Source organism: Schistosoma mansoni, chromosome W, assembly GCF_000237925.1.
Source record: "Schistosoma mansoni strain Puerto Rico chromosome W, complete genome".
Taxonomy (NCBI): Eukaryota; Metazoa; Platyhelminthes; class Trematoda; order Strigeidida; family Schistosomatidae; genus Schistosoma; species Schistosoma mansoni.
This window is the reverse complement of record NC_031502.1, coordinates 11,018,275-11,036,502: the sequence shown is the minus strand read 5'-3', so window position 1 is coordinate 11,036,502 and position 18,228 is coordinate 11,018,275. Positions and strand designations below refer to the sequence as shown.

General features: G+C 32.9%; 1 protein-coding gene across 1 annotated transcript; it reads left to right on the top strand.

The window, feature by feature from the left end:
- Nucleotides 1-2,994: 2,994 nt before the first annotated feature.
- On the top strand, nucleotides 2,995-17,276 carry Smp_133560 (putative asparagine synthetase; the record flags this gene model as incomplete). Its single annotated transcript, XM_018788519.1, has 3 exons — nucleotides 2,995-3,005; nucleotides 3,558-3,648; nucleotides 17,073-17,276. The coding sequence occupies 3 exons, from the start codon at nucleotides 2,995-2,997 to the stop codon at nucleotides 17,274-17,276; spliced, it is 306 nt and encodes a 101-aa protein (XP_018654054.1).
- Between the last annotated feature and the right edge of the window lie 952 nt (nucleotides 17,277-18,228).

Sequence of the window (18,228 nt, the reverse complement as noted above, 5' to 3'; positions counted from 1 at the left end):
AATTATTATCAAGCAAAATTGTAAGCATCAAGCAATCTCAAGGGTGTAATAAACAAATTGAAAAATATCACTATTGAAAAGTTAATGAAATAGAAAGGCGTTTTTGTTTATGGTAAATTATCCTGTAATTTTCCAAGTTAAGATCGAATAAAAACAGGTAATGTATGATCATCTGTTATGTACATAATGATATGAAACACAGAATACAAAAAAAATATTAAAAAACAAAAAAACCTATTGAAGGATACGTCGTGATTACCATGATCATCTAAAGCACATTTTGTAATATCTAAACTACCTGTATATATACACATCGTACTGTATATTATTATTACCGGTAATTCAATGGTCTTTACAATACATATTGCATTTTGTGAAGATGACCAACTGTCTAATATACATTGGATTTTGAATTGACACCGAGCAGTTACGCGTATGATGTAGTTAACTTGACAAATTGATGCTTCATATTTTAAAATGATAAAGATTTCTAATCAATATTTCAAAGGCAACGACAACACCTATTTATGTAAATGTGTAGTAAGTTCTGTGTACATATATGATAAGACTATATTTTACTTGATACAAAATTGGTTGTATTGGTATTCTATATGTAACGTATAAGTAATTAACTTTTCACCAACTGAAGGTTAATGTAAATATGGTTGAGACATCTTTACAAGTATGTTAAGTAGCTCACAATTTTATTTAAAATGTTCAATAGTATTTTTATTTAATATATTCTAGGCCCACAAATTATTGATAACAGTATGTGATCTTGTGCAAAGACTGGTCAGTTAGTTAGATTGTATCTTGATATTCAAACAAGAATTTTGATCGATAGTTTATGATGCAAAGGTTTTAGAATTTTTTTCAGGTGCTTACTACCATGTGATATTCACTTATCTACAGTGGTATTTTGTGTAATTAATTGATGTTACCAGTTTAGATAAGGGTTGATCAGAGTACAATGTCTTTAAACCGATATTTTTCTAATCGAATAAGAAATTTTAATGTCTGTGGTTAGGTGACAAAAGATTTTTCTCTCATCAATCAACACTACTTCTAGTTAAATACTTTAAATGAACCTCTTGGTAGATGATTAAAATATCAACAAACTACATAAGTTTTTAAAACAACTATCGCGAAAAAACGGTCAAAATTTAAGGGAAATTCATTCGATTCAAAACAGACATGATAAAATTAAACCAAACAACTTATAGAACGGTTCGGAAACAGTATATATATACATATATATATAACAGTCAAACTTGATACCGATCAGATTTAGCAAAATGTGTCTAGTTATAAAATGTTGAATTTGAACACAGAGTTTCCAACAACATTTTCTCCGATAATTTAGTTCTCTATTCTCTGGTGTTAATTATATTTACAGCTGAAGTTGGTTCCTGGTGAAAATTATTTTCAGTATGTAAAAACATCTTTAACAAAATTACTTTATCATAGTTGGCTTGTAATCAGATTAATTTAGCTAAAGTTCTATCGAGAAATTGTAACTTATAAAATCGATCAGATCATAAATGAAATGGTTATTCATCGATAAGATTAGATGTAATGATCATGTTATTATTAAAGGTTGACGGATATTTAAATTGTAGACAATCACCTACGGATTTAATTGTACCCATCTCGAAATTTGAATATTTTATGGTTCAATATTATATAGTATCGTTATTGTTTGCTATTTATTTGTTTAATTGGTTCATGTGGTGATATTGATGTGTTCTGAAGACTGAAAAATCTCATAATCTAATTAGCTTCTTGTTTTTTTTTAAATGCAGTTTATTCCCTTACTATTGTTTATAAATCAAAAAAAAAGGTCAAACAGTCCTGTAAAAGTGAACATTTGTAATCGATTAGCAATTACTGAATCCATAGAAATATAATTATTTTGTATGATGTTAAATAGAAGATGAATTATAAACTTTCCCATTGCATGTTTGTTCGATTTGACCAGATAGTAATAATGATAATAATGAATATTATCTTCAGGTCATTGGATTTTCACAACACTTCTCTTTCATTTCTATTTCCCTACTAATTTCTATGATAAGTTAATTTAGATTTACTGAACCATATGGTTGATTATGTTTAACTGACTGACTTTAATATAACCAGTGATGTAATGTCTGATTGAAAGACAATCGTGAAATATTCATCGTATAGACTAATAATATATAATTCGTAAGAATAAATTTATCGTTATCCTATGATTGATATGTAAATGTACATTTACTACTTGATGTAAACCGAAAATGACAATTTCTAGACCATAAATGTATAGCTTATAATTATTATAAAACTGAATCTCTTAATTTCAGTTCTATTAAAAACAGTAACAAAACAAATAATCCAACATAGAATGAAACATTTGTTATTAGATCCTGAACTTCGAAGTGAATAAACGTATATTTTGTATGGGATTATAGGCATGATTATTTGAGAGAATTTTTCTCATTTCATATCAGAAAATCATATCACATAAAGTTAGCTGGTTTAAAGGACTCTTCAGCAATTCTTTAACATAGTATTATCTAACACAGTAAGTAGGTATGCTAATGAATGGTTGTAATCTATATACAATTACTAATACCAGTCATGCGTTTTTTCTTTATGTCTGTTAAACAACAGTTACATTATGAATAAAGCCAGAAAAACAAGCGTAGCAAATTAAAGTGAATTCATTTATTTCATAGATTCTCGTCAGCCTTTTTCAACTTATAAACAATAGCGATAGTTATTTATGATCAGTATGGATACTTAACATTATATTAATGAAGATTAGTAGAATGACGATGACAGTTTTGGAAGAATTATTAAGTGGTAAATTTTGTTCTTAAATGGAATGTTTCTTTCAATGAAAATATCTTTCGGTATTGCTGCATTTAAAAAAATTTCAATAGCGGTCATTGCAAATTGTAAACAAGCCAGATATTATGCAAGTTATTCCATTTTTAATTCTTTCCCATCCACATGCACTCAACGTAAGCGTAGTAAATGAAGGGCATATATATACTGTTTTCAAGGGCATACTAAAACTGGCACCGAGAAATTTAAAATTAATTCGCTATAACTGAACATTATTTTATGTGAAATACATGTACTACAATCAAAACTAGAACTCTTCATAATAAATCCTTCTAAACAAAGTTTTGGATCTATACTACGAAAGAAATCAAACAATTGTTGAAATTAAGTACAGTAAAGTTGTAGTAGTCTAACTTCTGAAACACAGATCGTCTTATCATTTAACTGTCAGAACACTATATGCATAAATTGATTGGTTTAAATTTTTGCAGTCAGAACTAAAACTCTCGTTTATCTGGGGCTGTTTCAATTACTTTTCTGATTATTTTTTGTTCGTTCCATACATGGTAAGCGCTAAGTCAGAGGGCGATTTCATCTGCTTAGTTTTTATAACCTTACTAGTTATTCACAATTTAGGAGTGAAACCCTTTAATTTTCATTTCAGTGATTTATATTTGATGATGCTTAACCAATAATGTTATTTATTGACAATTTTTCTGTTTTGATAGAATAATATCCGCTCATGGACGAATGCCGCGTTTACCTTATCTTGACGAAAGAATTGTGAATTTTTTAGTTAAGATTCCTTTGGAATTTAAAGTAAGTACTTCTATAAGTGTTCACTTTAAGTGCCTTTTATGGTAAATATCAGCACAGCTGAAAGTAAGAATTAGTTTATCCGTAACATGAGACTGATAAACAGCTTTTAGTTTATTATGAGTGAGTAGTTGTTGAATTATATTTTCTAAAATGTGTTTCCAATGAATCTCTCAAACGACTGTACAATGAGATTAAAACTAACTATACTGGCTTCATTCTTTGGTTCTGTAATCTAATTTAAAGTGGATTGGGGATGAAATTACCCGATCGATACACTTATCGTGACTCCAAGTAAAAGTGCCACCAAAAACTGATTTTGCACACCTGTGCCTGTTGAATCAGTTGTAGTTTACATAGAGGATTGGTCTTAGAAAACCAGGAAGCGTTTAACAGTTATTTCGTCTCATTATGGGACTGTAAAGTACGGATTCACTACCTTATCAGGGATCTAACACAGTACCTTACATCACATAGCGAGCGCTTAACTGCCGGTGTACTGAGGCCGGTACACAGTTTTCATAAAAAGATAATAAAACGGTATTTTCGAAGTCATGATATGGAATGAGATTTAGAGTATATATAATACCTCGTATGGTTTAATACTTGGGGTATATTGATCAGCTACACTAACAATATTATTCCTAATGTGACTTGTGTGACTTATGTAGCTGACAGATTCGCTAATTAATCCTTCTAACAAAGTACAAAATTACTATTTTCAATATAAGTTGTATTGTTCAACATTACATGATGTTATCAATCTGTAAAGTTTATTTTAGTGCATTCCTAATTATATGCTTGTCTGAAGTTATGTGACAAATTATTAAAATGGATTATTTATAATTGTTAAATCCATTATTGACTTGTGCATTGCATTATTTCCAGGTTTTCAATGAATATATAGTAAACTAAATAGATAAATAATTTGATAACTACCTATTAGCTTATAACTTCCTCAAATGGATTTGAAGTTGTGAATTGAAAAAGCTGTCTAATCTAATTAGATTCTATTTATTTATGATTTCAAATAAATAATCATAATAAATGGTCACAATTGAGGCAAATATGTTTTAAATTATACGGAATGTAAGCTTGGAACTGTAGGTGAAATGAATTTGTCACTGTTTATGGATGTTAAAATGAACGGTAATAAATATTTGGACCGCTTTCTAAATCATATGAAATTAGAATATTTATTAATGCCACGATGAGTTTTTTCCAAACGTTTTACTTCTAACTACCGACTTATTAGTGGAATTTTTTCATCCTGCATGCCATACTGTTAATTTATATTTTTATTATTTGTTTGTTCAGCAGAAATGATATAAGTTGAGAATAATCAGGGAAGAATATTTTTTTCATTTTCAATTATGAAAACTTTACATTTCCTAGATTTTCGATATGCATCGAAAATGTGGGTAATACAGAGACTGGTTGTATCAAATGGTATTGAAACTCCTCATCGTTCTAGACTCATGACTTCACACACTATCGAATCTCAAACGTTCAGGTTTTATGGAGAATGCAATGGCACTGAGCTTAATTCCAGTGCTTCAAGCTTTGGATATGTCTTATTACACAGGGTTAATTTAAGTGTCATCCGATCCCATCAGGAGTTAGACCCATGAACTTCAGGTCACCTTCGTGTAGTCTTATACTGGGGCGAAACAACTCTCCGGTTCATCATAAATTTTGTCCATGGTTGTCTAACCTAGGTTGACTTGTGCTCGCAATAACTTCTGTTATGGTTGATTAAACTGTTTGTAATTAATTTAGCCCACTTGGAAAATGATCAACATTTATCTTGAGCACCGGAATTTATCATTATTATTATTATTATTATTATTATTGATATGTATCGTTTCGTCGTAAACATACACATACTACATAAACAGGGTTTAGTTAGATTAAGTGGATGGTAATATAATTATATAAATACATATATATAACTCATCCCGAATTCCTTGGGACAAATTAATTAGTTCATTTGCTGTTTTCCTGTTTATTAATTTATTTACATTTTTTCCTCGTTACAACGGAAAGACTGTTTTTTATTTATTTATATGAAATTCCATTATATTATCCACGACATTAATGATGACAACATCCTGAACATTTTTTAAATAATGTTTATTTTGTGTTAAACATAATTTTGTTAACTTATTTATGTGTTTTGGAAATTATTTTGTTTATTTTCATGTGTTGTAAATGTGATTTATTCACTATTGGCTTGTGATAATCTATAAATTTGTTAAAATGTTATTTTGTGCGTATGTACTTTTTTTTTGGTGTCTCTTCGATATTGCCGTTGAGATGAGCAACCAGTAATAAATAATGGGAAATGAGTGTGTTCAATCGGACAACTAGCTCTAACTTTTTGTGTTTGTTAGTAAATAAGAGGACTTGTGATTTGTGAAAATACAATTTTCTTGTCACAATTAAATTTGAGTTACATAGTATCGTAATTAGAATTAGTATTGTTTAGTTAGTCATGCCCTACTAAACATTCTAAGTCATACTTGGTTGAATTTTAAATAATTTACTTCTCATTCGAATCCTAAGTAGATGTTATAAGGTAGTGATGACCTACTCAACTCAATCCTTAAATGGAAATAGTTGAGAACTTTAGAGTCATCTAAGTAACCGATGATATTACAAAAAGCTTGCCATCACACAAAGAACCGTGGATAAATGAGGTTATTATTATAATTATTACTGTCACTGTCTGCTGACATTTTTTCACGTATGTTTTACAGTTAAATGGAGATATTACTAATGACGTTCTACATAGGAGAACACCCAAGGATATAAACATAATGTTTGCCCCAGCCGAACATTAAATATTCTTGTTACCTTTAGGTGTATTTGTTGTTTTACGTGCATCTTGAAAGGTCGTCATATTGGGAGGATTACTAGACAACTTTATTTTCAAAAAATCATGGAATCTATTTCTGTAAAGATGTGAAAGACGGTTATTTTACGGGTCTTACCACTTAAACGAAAATGTAATCAAGTCAAACAATGAAATACTAAACAATACCTGTTTCTCAGAAAACCGATTCTCATAGTACTTTTATCTCAACTGATTATAATACAAAAAATAGTATAATTACGGAGGTTTTGTACTGACCATTATATATTAATGCATTTAGTCTCTGATGATATTGCTCAACTGTTGTTTTATACAGATTTCATGAGATTTTCTTGCTTTAGAATTATTAAGAACTTCTATTTGTTGTTCTATGTCTAGATAATCCGAGTGTTTCACTAACTGGATTCCAATCTTTGTGTAGCTCCAAATTCTCTACTTGTTTTTGCCGTTACTATTTAGAAAATAACTTGTCTATTCCATTACTAAAAATCATGTCTTTATTTCGAAATAATTAATTACGATGTCGCATTCATATGTTCAAAAGAATTTGCAAAATTCAACAAACGTTACGCGTACTGAAAGGACAAAAGATCACTAAAAATAAACAGTGTCTCTGTTTAAGAGGACAAAAGTTCAGATGTATAAAACAACAATAATAATATAATCAATTAGTAAATGGTTTTCTGTCGAATTCCTACCATCAGCACTTTTATACTAACTATTATATAAAGAATAAACTTTGCAAGTGGAAGTTGATAATTATTCAATTTACTTAAATTTCTAAACTTCATATCAACTATAAGTGAAACAAAATTATATTTTACACACTGGAATATTACCGCACTCATTTGCTCCTAGTAATTAGTTTATATTAATGATTTGTTTTAAGCAGTTAACGAGAGGTAGTGGTACAAACTGAAATTTATCAGCATACTATCTTTGTAATCGTTTTGATAACCATTGTTTTATTAGTTAATTATTCAAGATTTAAATATCTTATCCTGAGACTAATTCAAGCATAGTGCTTAGTTATCAGATGATGAACCACGTAATTTTATTACTGAATAAATTGTATCTTTACAGCATGTCGATTGAAGTGACGAAAATGTGTTGGACTTTAAACGTGTTTATTAACTCATTTGTAATGGTTGTATTAGATCTTCTCGTTGATGATAAGAACTTCAGTCGATCAGTTTATTTTGGAGTACGTGTATCGTGTACATATTGCTTCCATATGACTTTTAAGCCAGAAGCATTTTTTTTTTAACAGACTTAGTGGTAATGGTTAGCAATGAAATGCAGGTCACATCTTATGTACTGTTGAAAATTCTTTAGCTGAACGTGCCTCTATCGCCGTGTTGATGTTCACATCGAATATCGAACCCACTATCTTCCCCTTCAAACTCAAAACGCGTTATCTACTTGGCCACTACGTCCTAACGCATGTTCTGAATTCTACTGATGACCTCTATTCAACTGTTTAAAAGTGTTTATAGTTTCTAATTTAATCAATTCTAAATTTATAGTTTCATTTCTAAAACTAATAGATATAATAATTCTATTATTTTATATTTTTAAAACTTTCGTTCAATCAGGATTTTCCTCCTTACTTTCTTCTTGAAATTAACACAAACGAACTAGATATATTCGGAAATACATGAAACTATCAATGCACATGCCTGGAGCCCGTCATAACAAGTGAAGCGCCTTTCCTAAGACACTAAAGATCTGCGTTTAATCCAAAATGCGTTCTAAGATGTGGAATGTTGATAAATACTTCGGTAACACATCTATGTCCTTATACATCATCATCCTAAATATTTCATCATTTAGAAAAGAACTAATAGGCTGTTAGCTGTATAAAAAGATATATAAATCTCATGGTTATTTATTTGTATACATTTTCAAAATCTGGCTAGTTTAGTTTACCTGTGCTTGTGAATCCAGGAACGTTGATTAGTTATAGGGCTCTTTTCCACCATAATATTCACATGCAACATGACTTATTTGCTTACTTACTTACTTACACCTGTTACCCCTTGTGGAGGGGCATAGGCCGCCCACCAGCATTCTCCATCCAAACCTCTCCTGGGTAATCCTTTCCAGGTCTTTCAAGTTGTTATTCATCCTTTTCATATCTGCTTTTATTTCCCTGCGTAATGTGTTCTTTGGCCTTCCTCTTTCCCGCTTCCCTTGCGAATTTCAAGTTAGGGATTGAGTCGTGATACAATTCGGTGATTTCCTTAATGTATGTCCAATCCACTTTCAACGTCTTTTCCTAATTTTCTCTTCAGCTGGAAGCTGGCTTGTCCCCTCTTAAAGAATGCTATTGCTAATGGTATCCGGTCAGTGAATGTTAAGTACTTTACGAAGATAACTATTTATAAATACTTGTACCTTCTTGACGATGGTTGTAGTAGTTCCCCATGTTTCGGCTCCGTACGGTAGAACTGTCTTGACGTTCGTATTGAAGATTGTGACTTTGATATTGGTTGAGAGTTGTTTTGAATTCCATATGTTCTTCAATTGTAGAAATGCGGTCCTTGCTTTTCCAACCCTCGCCTTTACGTCTGCATCAGATCCTCCTTGTTCATCAATGATGCTTCCCAGGTATGTGAATGTTTCTACATCTTCCAGAGTTTCTCCATCAAATGTGACTGGGTTGGTGTTCTCCGTGCTTTTGTTCAGGATCTCACCTTTTCCCTTGTGTATGTTGAGGCCTACCGATGTAGACAGGCTTCTGCCACACTGTTTGTCTCGACCTGCATTTCTTGATGTGTATGGGATAGAAGACATAGATCATCTGCGAAGTCCAAATTGTCTAATTGATTTTGAGATGTCCATTGTATTCTGTGCTTCCCGTCAGATGTTGAGGTTTTCATAATCCAGTCAATCACCAGATAAAAGAGGAAAGGGGAGGGTAGACAGCCTTGTCTGACTCTGGTCCTTACTGGAAATGCATTTGTCAGCTGTCCTGCATGCACCACTTTGCACCGTAGTCCATCGTATGAGTTCTGGATAATATTGACAATCTTCTGAGGAACTCCATAGTTTCGAAGAAGGTTTCGAGATGTTATCCTGCCCACACTGTCAAACGCCTCATAGTCAATGAAGTTGACGTATAGTGATGAGTTCCACTCAACTGATTGTTCAACGATGATCCGTAGTGTCGCAATCTGGTCTGTGCACGACCTATCCTTACGGAATCCAGTCTGTTGCTCTCGAAGATGGGCGTCTACAGCGTCTTTCATCCGATTCAGCAACACTCTGTTGAAAACGTTTCCTGGTACTGACAACAATGTGATGCCTCTGTAGTTCTCACATTTGCTCAGATCTCCTTTCTTTGGTATCTTGATGAGATATCCTTCTTTCCACTCTGTTTGCACTTTTTTTCCTCCAAAATCTTCTTGAATAGAAAATGAAGCATGTTTGCAGTTACTTCAATGTCTGACTTCAGTACTTCAGCTGGTATATTGTCAGGTCTTTCTGCCCTCTCATTCTTGATTTGTCTGATGGCCATCTTGAATCGTTCGATCGTTTGTGGAATGACATCTTTAGGAAAGTCTGTAGGTATTGCTTTAATATCCGATGGATTCAATCGGGCTGGTCTATTCAGCAGTTCCTCGAAGTATTCTATCTATCTATCTTTTCCTCTGTTCTTCAATCTCCTTGAGTGTCTTTCCTTCTTTGTCCTTGACTGACCTCTCCGGTTTACTATATCTCCTTGCTAGTTTCTTCGTTGTATCATATAGTTGTTTCCCATTCCCTTCTCTTTCAGATTTTTCTGCCGTCGTTGCTAGTTCTCCCATGTATTTCTGCTTGTCGGCTTTGATGCTCTTCTTCACTTGCTTGTTTGCTTCTGTGTACTCTGCTTGTGCCTTGACTTTCTCTGTTCGTGTTCGACTGATGTTAATTGCTATCATCTTATTCTTCCTTTCTTGAATCTTGTCCATTAAGTTCTGAGACAAAATTAAGCTTACGATGATGCTTCTTGCGATGCTTCTTGCGATGCTGAACCTCCTAAGACGTTGAAGTTAATGTTTTCTTTGATCCCTTCCCAGTTGACCTCCAACGTAGTTTCTTCTTCCGGTAGATCTTCTAAAGCTTAGAATTTGTTGTTGAGAGTTATCTTGAATTCGTTGCGTTTGTTAGTATCTCGAAGGAGGGCTGTATTGCACCTTCGTAGTGCTGTTTGTCTAGTTGTCCAGTGTTTCTTTAGCTTCTGTTTCATCTTGGCCACAACCGGCTAGTGATGATCTGAAGCTATGTCAGCTCCTCTCCTGGTTCTCACATCTTCCATTGTCCTTCGGAATTTTTCGTTGATACAAATATGATCGATCTGGTTCTCCGTGGTGTGGTCCGGTGATATCCATGTAGCTTCGTGTATGCGTTTGTGTGGAAATATTGTGCCGCCTATAACCAATTTGTTGAATGCATATATACTTGCAAATCTCCCTCCATTCTCGACCATTTCTCCTAGTCAGTTCATATCGTCTCGTGATATCTTCATATCCTGTGTTGTCCATTCTGAGTTTGGAGTTTAGATAACTCATCAGGATGGTCAGGTCGTTTCCTGGCCACTTAGCTATGATTGATTGCAGTCTCTCGTAACACTGATCTTTATCATCGTCATTGCTCTGATTGGTGGGTGAATAACATTGGGTAACATTCATTAAGATTCCCTCCTTCTTCGTTTTGAATGATGCTTTGATGATCCTAGTTCCATGAGATTCCCATCCTATAAGTGTTTAATTGCTTCTCTGGACAGCATTAGAGCTACTTCCTGAGTGTGTGGATTATTTTCTCCGTGACCGGAATACAGCATCATCTCCCGTATCTAACCTCTGCTGTCCAGCTTGGGTCCAATGGGTTTCTCCGATACCAAGTACTGCTGATTTGTATCTCCTCTTTTCCATTGCTATTTGATCGGTCTTCCCGGTCTCCCACACTGTCCGGACGTTCCATTTACCTATGTTAATTGTTGTTCTGGTTGTTAGAAGGTGCATTAGCCTCGTGACTTCCGAAGAATCTCGGTTTTCATGCTGAGGCGTCATAATTCTTCCTTCAACTCAGAGGTCAGAGTTTAAATGGTTTGAATTTTTTCTGGCTAGCAATTTTTTTTTATTACAGTGTTGTTGCCAATTGCTTTCCCTTGATACACTACTTAAACGTTTTACTGTTTGTTTAGTAACTGAGATCAAATAATCGATATTCTACTCAAAACTCCATGTGTAGGATTTCTCATATAGAAACATTCGAATATGTAGGATTTCTGCCTTATCTCCAGCATTTTTTTACATAGAAAAAATCTATGAATCAACGTTTTAATTTATTTTAAAGGTTTTGTTTTAAGACAATACTTAAGAACTGTATAATTCACTACCTGAATAAGCAAATAGAAGACAATCAATCAGTAATTTTCAAGTCAGTGTATCAGTCTTTGATTAAAACAAAAAAAAGAGAACTGCAATTAAGTTTCAAGAAAAAAAACATTTTTGAAGAATTCGCGCTGGGAAATAACGGATTTAGCGAGAAAAAACCTTTTTGTTGTATCATAAAATTTTGTTTAGATATTTCTCTTGATTGATTCTATCACTAAGTATGTTTTCGCCTCTCTTCTAGATCGATAATTTCATTTTAATTAGTTGAGCTCTACTCATTTTATTACCTGCTAGCAGCTACTCTTCGGTAATCTAATAGTCATTTGTTTCTTCTAGCTGTCTGGCCTTTTTTTTTACTATCTATATCATAAATTATTCTTCCATATAAGATATATGTTTGTAATATTTTTATTGAATATTTGAAATTTATTTACATCGCTCGTATACCGTGTTGAGTTTTATTGAAATAAGTTTCCAACTAAACTCATTTGTGTACTTTTTTAAAAAAAGAAATCATTTTGTAATTACGATTTTAAATGATTCAGTTTGTACACATACTGATGGCAATCTAACAAAATCAAACGAATATATGTTATTCTGCTCAAATCTTTGTTCCGGCTTTCTTCAAGGGAATCATATAGATGAGATTTTTTTTCTTTGTTCTTTTATTTCGCTTCTAATTATGATTGTACATTAAATATTGATGAGTCAGTCAATAAATTTAGAATTACTTATGAAAGAATAACGGTAGTTAATTACGAAGGTAAAATTCAGTGACACGAGTAAATTTAATGGTTATAGTATTTAGAGAAATTACTTTATCAATAAGTTACCAAGGTTATGATCTTATAAATGCAGATACTTAGAGGATCTATTGTAATGAACAAACACTAATGGGACGATCAAATGTATTTAAGCACAAATCTCACTAAATTCTGATAACCATACAGCAAACAGTTAGTTTGCAAAATAACAATCAATTGTCTCAATCTTCACTGTTCCTTCTGTGAATAGCAGTTCATCTTATCTAATTCCATTGTTCATGCATGTTCCTACCGATTGCGCTTCATTTCAGTTCTTCCCTCATCGGTCTTCTGCCAAAATACATTCTATGTCTGACCATCACCATATACTACTTATGAGGATATAAGTAGACCACATTACACTATATGTTTGTATTTTTCTGACAAATAAATGAATGTATAGTGTTAAGGGATTGAGTAATGATAAATAGTTACCTATTTGGTAAGCTTTGTTGAATGTTCATCACTTGAGATAGAATTATGAAAATTTTAATAAGTATCGTAGTGAAAAATCTTAGCAGGGATAATCGATTGGACAATAAATCCGATTACATAAATATAAGTATAAGATATAGAAAAGAAATGCTAGCTCATTTCTAAAAGAATTATTTGATTAGTTAGATTGACAAAACAAATAAGGTTTCAAAAACTTATACGGGTACTTGTGACTTCTTTTAACTCGTTCTTCAGTCTTGTTCCGGATCTCAGTATATTTATTTTAAAATCGTTAGTATTTACATTTTCAACGTATCCGTCAAGAGTTTTGTATATTATAAGAGAATTGCTGTTCTGCAACCTGGATAAAAATGTTGATACTCTTGACTGCTTTTGTCTAGTAATGTTTTTAAGGTATCTTACTTTTTTCAACTAGATTTCCAGCCTACATATTGATAAAATGTTTGCTCTGTGTATCATTCCGGCGCACTATCTCTCCTTACAATTTGCCATAACTACTGATTCGTGTGATGGCATCGTTTTGTTTTGATTTATCTATCCGCCCATTTGTTGACCAATTTCGCTTTTCCACATTAATTTGCTTGAGTCTTTTTTTATAATGTACAGTGTTAATCTAATCCTGTTAACTTAATTTTAATGTAGTTGTTGAGCTAAGTGACTTTACATAGTGGTGTACTCTCTGTTAAGTAGTTAATGGTAAGCAACAGTGCGGTGTGAACGAAGGTTTCTTGCTAGTTATCACTCCTCAACAAAGGGTGTCTGGAAGATTGAGTGGACTGCTGCTCTCCGTAAAATTCGAACCTTGGTCACTCCATTATGATGTACCGGTATTTACGGTTTCGGGATTGATCTTTACTCAGCTTAACAAAACCACATACACGTTTGCTGAGTTTTCTGCCGACTGGACTTCGATATATTCGGATGTCTAAATACATAATGATTCTTTAAACCTAAATTACTTAGAGTATATCATGCTTTCCTGCAGACAGAATCAATGCCCAATCTGTCACACGTCCTAATGATATTCGAAAATCCCTGATCTATATTTTATTCATTTTAACAGTTAGGTATAGTATGTAAGATAGTAGTGTCAGGTTAACGTCTCTTGTTTTATACTGTATGTACTACTCCATCAACTTAAGGTTTTACCGTATTTTGCTGATAGTTTTTCTATTATATATTGGAAGGTGTTGGAATAAACTATATTCCGCTATTCGATTTTATACAAGATTCAGTTACATATTAAGAGTAGTTATTGATATGCTGGTGTAAATATAATCAGAATTCTTATTAGTTATTCTTGTAGCTTGTGTGCACGGATCTTAATAACGGAGAGCAGTTGTGTTGATCTAGTCGGAGTTTTGATTCGTTAGCTTGGATTGTCTATTTAATACCAATGACCTTAGTCTAACCAAGGAGATTATTCTAGTGAGATTACCATCGAGAATAATAATTAACGACCATTGGTGCAGAATGCAGTTGCCCTCCTTATCTGACTGATAATCAGGGATATAAATGAATTTTGAATTGAATCCTCAAGACAGACATCGGTGATGTTTAAATAAGATATATTTCTGTCTTATTTGTTAGCATAATAACCTTATACTCACTTTCATTCATTACTGTGGATAATTTGTTAATGATCACTTGTTGTTATGTCACTTCTCTTCTTATTTATAAAATTCACCGTATCAGCCTAAAATATGTTTGTCAGTCTATGTTGAATATAAATATTATTATTGTATATTTATTTTAAGTTTTCTTATAGCGATTTCCCACTACTGAAACATATCGACTGAAGAAGTTCTGAAAATCCAATACTATTTGTTAGATATGTTTTTGCTCTTGTCCATTTGTTCTCACTAATTTAAAACCGCAACTCCAATAATGATTGAGATCATCATGCACAGATCTTGTTACTACTAGGATAATTTCAAAACTTTGAGTGGAAAATCTGTGGTTCAAGTGTTTAGCTTTAATTAATTTGTACGGTGGCACGATTCTCCCCCATGTGTATACTGATCAGACATAATTCGAATCCAACTAAACTCACTGAATAATTCACTTAAAATTGCTCGTTTGGATCTTCCCATTGATGCTTAGGACTGCAACTGGTCAGTCTCTTATTGGCATATGTGCATACTGTGCGTATTGCCTCGATATTGGCTTAATTCAGAAGCATTGATGATGTTTAAATAAAACATTTTTCTGTGGGAAGGTTCAAACAAACAATACTAAGTGAATTCAAGCTTCACCTCATGGCACAAGCAAGCGGCCATCAGGACTCAGTAGCTGAGTGGATAACGTGATGGCGTTTGAAGCGAAAGGTACTGGGTTCGAGTCCCAGAGTGAACATCAACTTTGAGATACAGGTACATCCAGCTGACGAGTCCCAAATAGGACGAAACGTGCGTCCTGGATTCCACTGCTAGCCACTATCCATCTTTACTTACAATCACTGAATAATGTTTAACGATTTTTATTAGTCCCTTTTTACAGTTATTCGGTTTATCTAAATCGTTTATTTTGGCCGATTGTAAGTCATTAATCATTCAAAGCTTTCTAACTTCCTGGTAAATTAAGATTAAATTCACCTATCTTTTATGTTGGTATTATTGATCAAGAACTTGAATATATATAATATATATCATTGACATAGTGGTTTCGTACTTTTCTCAAGGAAACGAATCACAAACTCATCATTTGAATTAAATTAAAGTAATCAGTTTATTTTGTTCCTATATTTTCAGTAGCGATTTCTGTGTCTGTTACGCTTCGTAGTTATGCATTTTTTATTCATACTTGTTATAAATTAGTATTGTCAACTCTTCAATGAATCTAAATTCATCATGGTTAAGTATTTGTTTTATTTTAAAATTACAAAGTTATCGATGTATGACTTAGTGTGTTTAGGTTAGACATTTCGAAAGAAACATACAAACAAATGTGATTATAGTATTAGAAACTTGCGAAAAGCAAACTCTAAAAGTATTTATTTACTGTATGGATTCCCGGGTTTTTGTATAAAAGTAATCAACATTGTAAGAAAAAAGGTGTGAAATTATTGTCCGTCAGAACTCTTCACTAAGAGATGTGTAAGTTTTCTCAGACTTTTGGTGCAGGATGAAGTTTACTTCATTGCAAAGTGCCGCGTTAGTCTGAAGTTCAAATTTTTAGGCTGATTGGTTATCTGCATAAATATTCTCGGTTGGTTAACCGTGGTCTGATAAGTACTTTGCAGATATATAATATTGAATATGTTTTTCATATATAAGTTAATTGTTTTAGTTTATTACCGTATGTATAATCACACTGATAAAGGCATGCTATTACAGTGAAAGGTTATCCACACCGAAATGTTAAATGAAGTTAATTCTAACGTTGGGATTTAGTCATTTCTACAATAATTTAGAAATAAACCCTGTTGTGCAATGTTATGTTATACTATATTAAGAGTTAGTTGGTAGGAATCAATCTGAACCTGGGTTTTGTGAACTTGTCAGAAACTCTTATGTGTGATCTTGAAAGAAATGAATCTCTCCTTGTGATCTAGGTAAACATAACAGTGCTTCAGTTAGATATGTTACTATCGAGTCAATCGACTTGACCCCTTACCCCCCGTAAGACTGATGTTCTTTCTACTGAACGTGTTCAACTACGTAGTAACAAGAAAGGCCCACAACAATATCTAGTCATTCAGATCAGTAGGCACACAACAACCAAATCAGTAAAACACTATGAGAACAAAGAAATGAACAACATGAAAATTATGACTTAGTTACCGATAAGTGAGAACATCTAAATTTCGAACAAAATATTGACATTAATACCCAATAACCTTCAAGTGATTATTTAATGATGCAACTAAAATCAAATCGTTTAATAAACTTTATATGATTTTCATTTTATTAGATAAATCCAGATCTACCTAAAGGTCAAGGAGAGAAATTCTTGTTACGTCAAGTTGCTTTAATGTTGAATTTGAATTATGCATCTAAACAACCGAAACGTGCAATGCAATTCGGCAGTCGTGTGGCTAAAGCTGAAGGGTCTAAACGTTTGATTGGATCGGCAGACCAAATAAAGTTCGCATATCAGTCTGAATCACAAAAGTAGTTATTACCGTCTTATAAACTTTGTAATATGCAACAAAAGTACAGCTATCCTTATTTTATTGTCCTGATACATAAATACATTAGTTTTTTTTAAAAATAAAAAAATACAACTGTTGATAAAGTTCGATTATTTTCATATTTCTGAAAATAAAATCAGCAATTATCTAATGGTAATTTATCTGTTTAAACATATAAACATTGGTACAAGGAAGCATCAAAAATGTATGCACCACACTTCATTCGATTTGAGTGAGGACTGGAATACAGCCCAGGTTCCCAAACCGAACCATGTGATTCTATTAGAGGACCAAACCCCGAATCATTAACCCACAAGTCAGTGGAGCAACTTTAGGAGATTCAGTCCCATGATAGCCGGTGACCAACAATAAGTCCATATGCCGATTGTCCCCTCAGGATTCTAGAGCCGATGTACACCATTAGTTTAGAATCAGAGTTTTGCAACTCCCTTAGATGGGTCTTCCGTGTCCACCAAGCCTGTTAGAGCTCCAGATATTCGTTTTTCGTTCTCTGTATTTCGTAAACAACATCCCCACCACGAGAAGGCAGTGAGTAGGGCTTCCCTGTCGGTGGTTGTATACGCGTGGCCATGTGAGAGCATTTGGAGAAAGATAGCGGACTCTGACCATCCTCGACCTGGTTTCACTAATCGTTGCTTACTTTTAGACTACAGGCGAGTGCAAAACGACCAGTTGATATTAGGTTAAAGGATTCAGAATTGTTATGAAATGGTTCACGGAAATTTTTTATGTTTTAGCTCATCATCATGTACAATGTGTTTTGATTTTACTTTTGTGAACGAAACTTGTTGGTGTTTTTTAACATAGTTTGATTCATCTTTGACTGCGTCTACTTATTTATAAGACATTATATTAATGTTCGGTTGTGAAAATACTGATCAACTGTTTGATGATGCTTACCTACCGTATCATGTA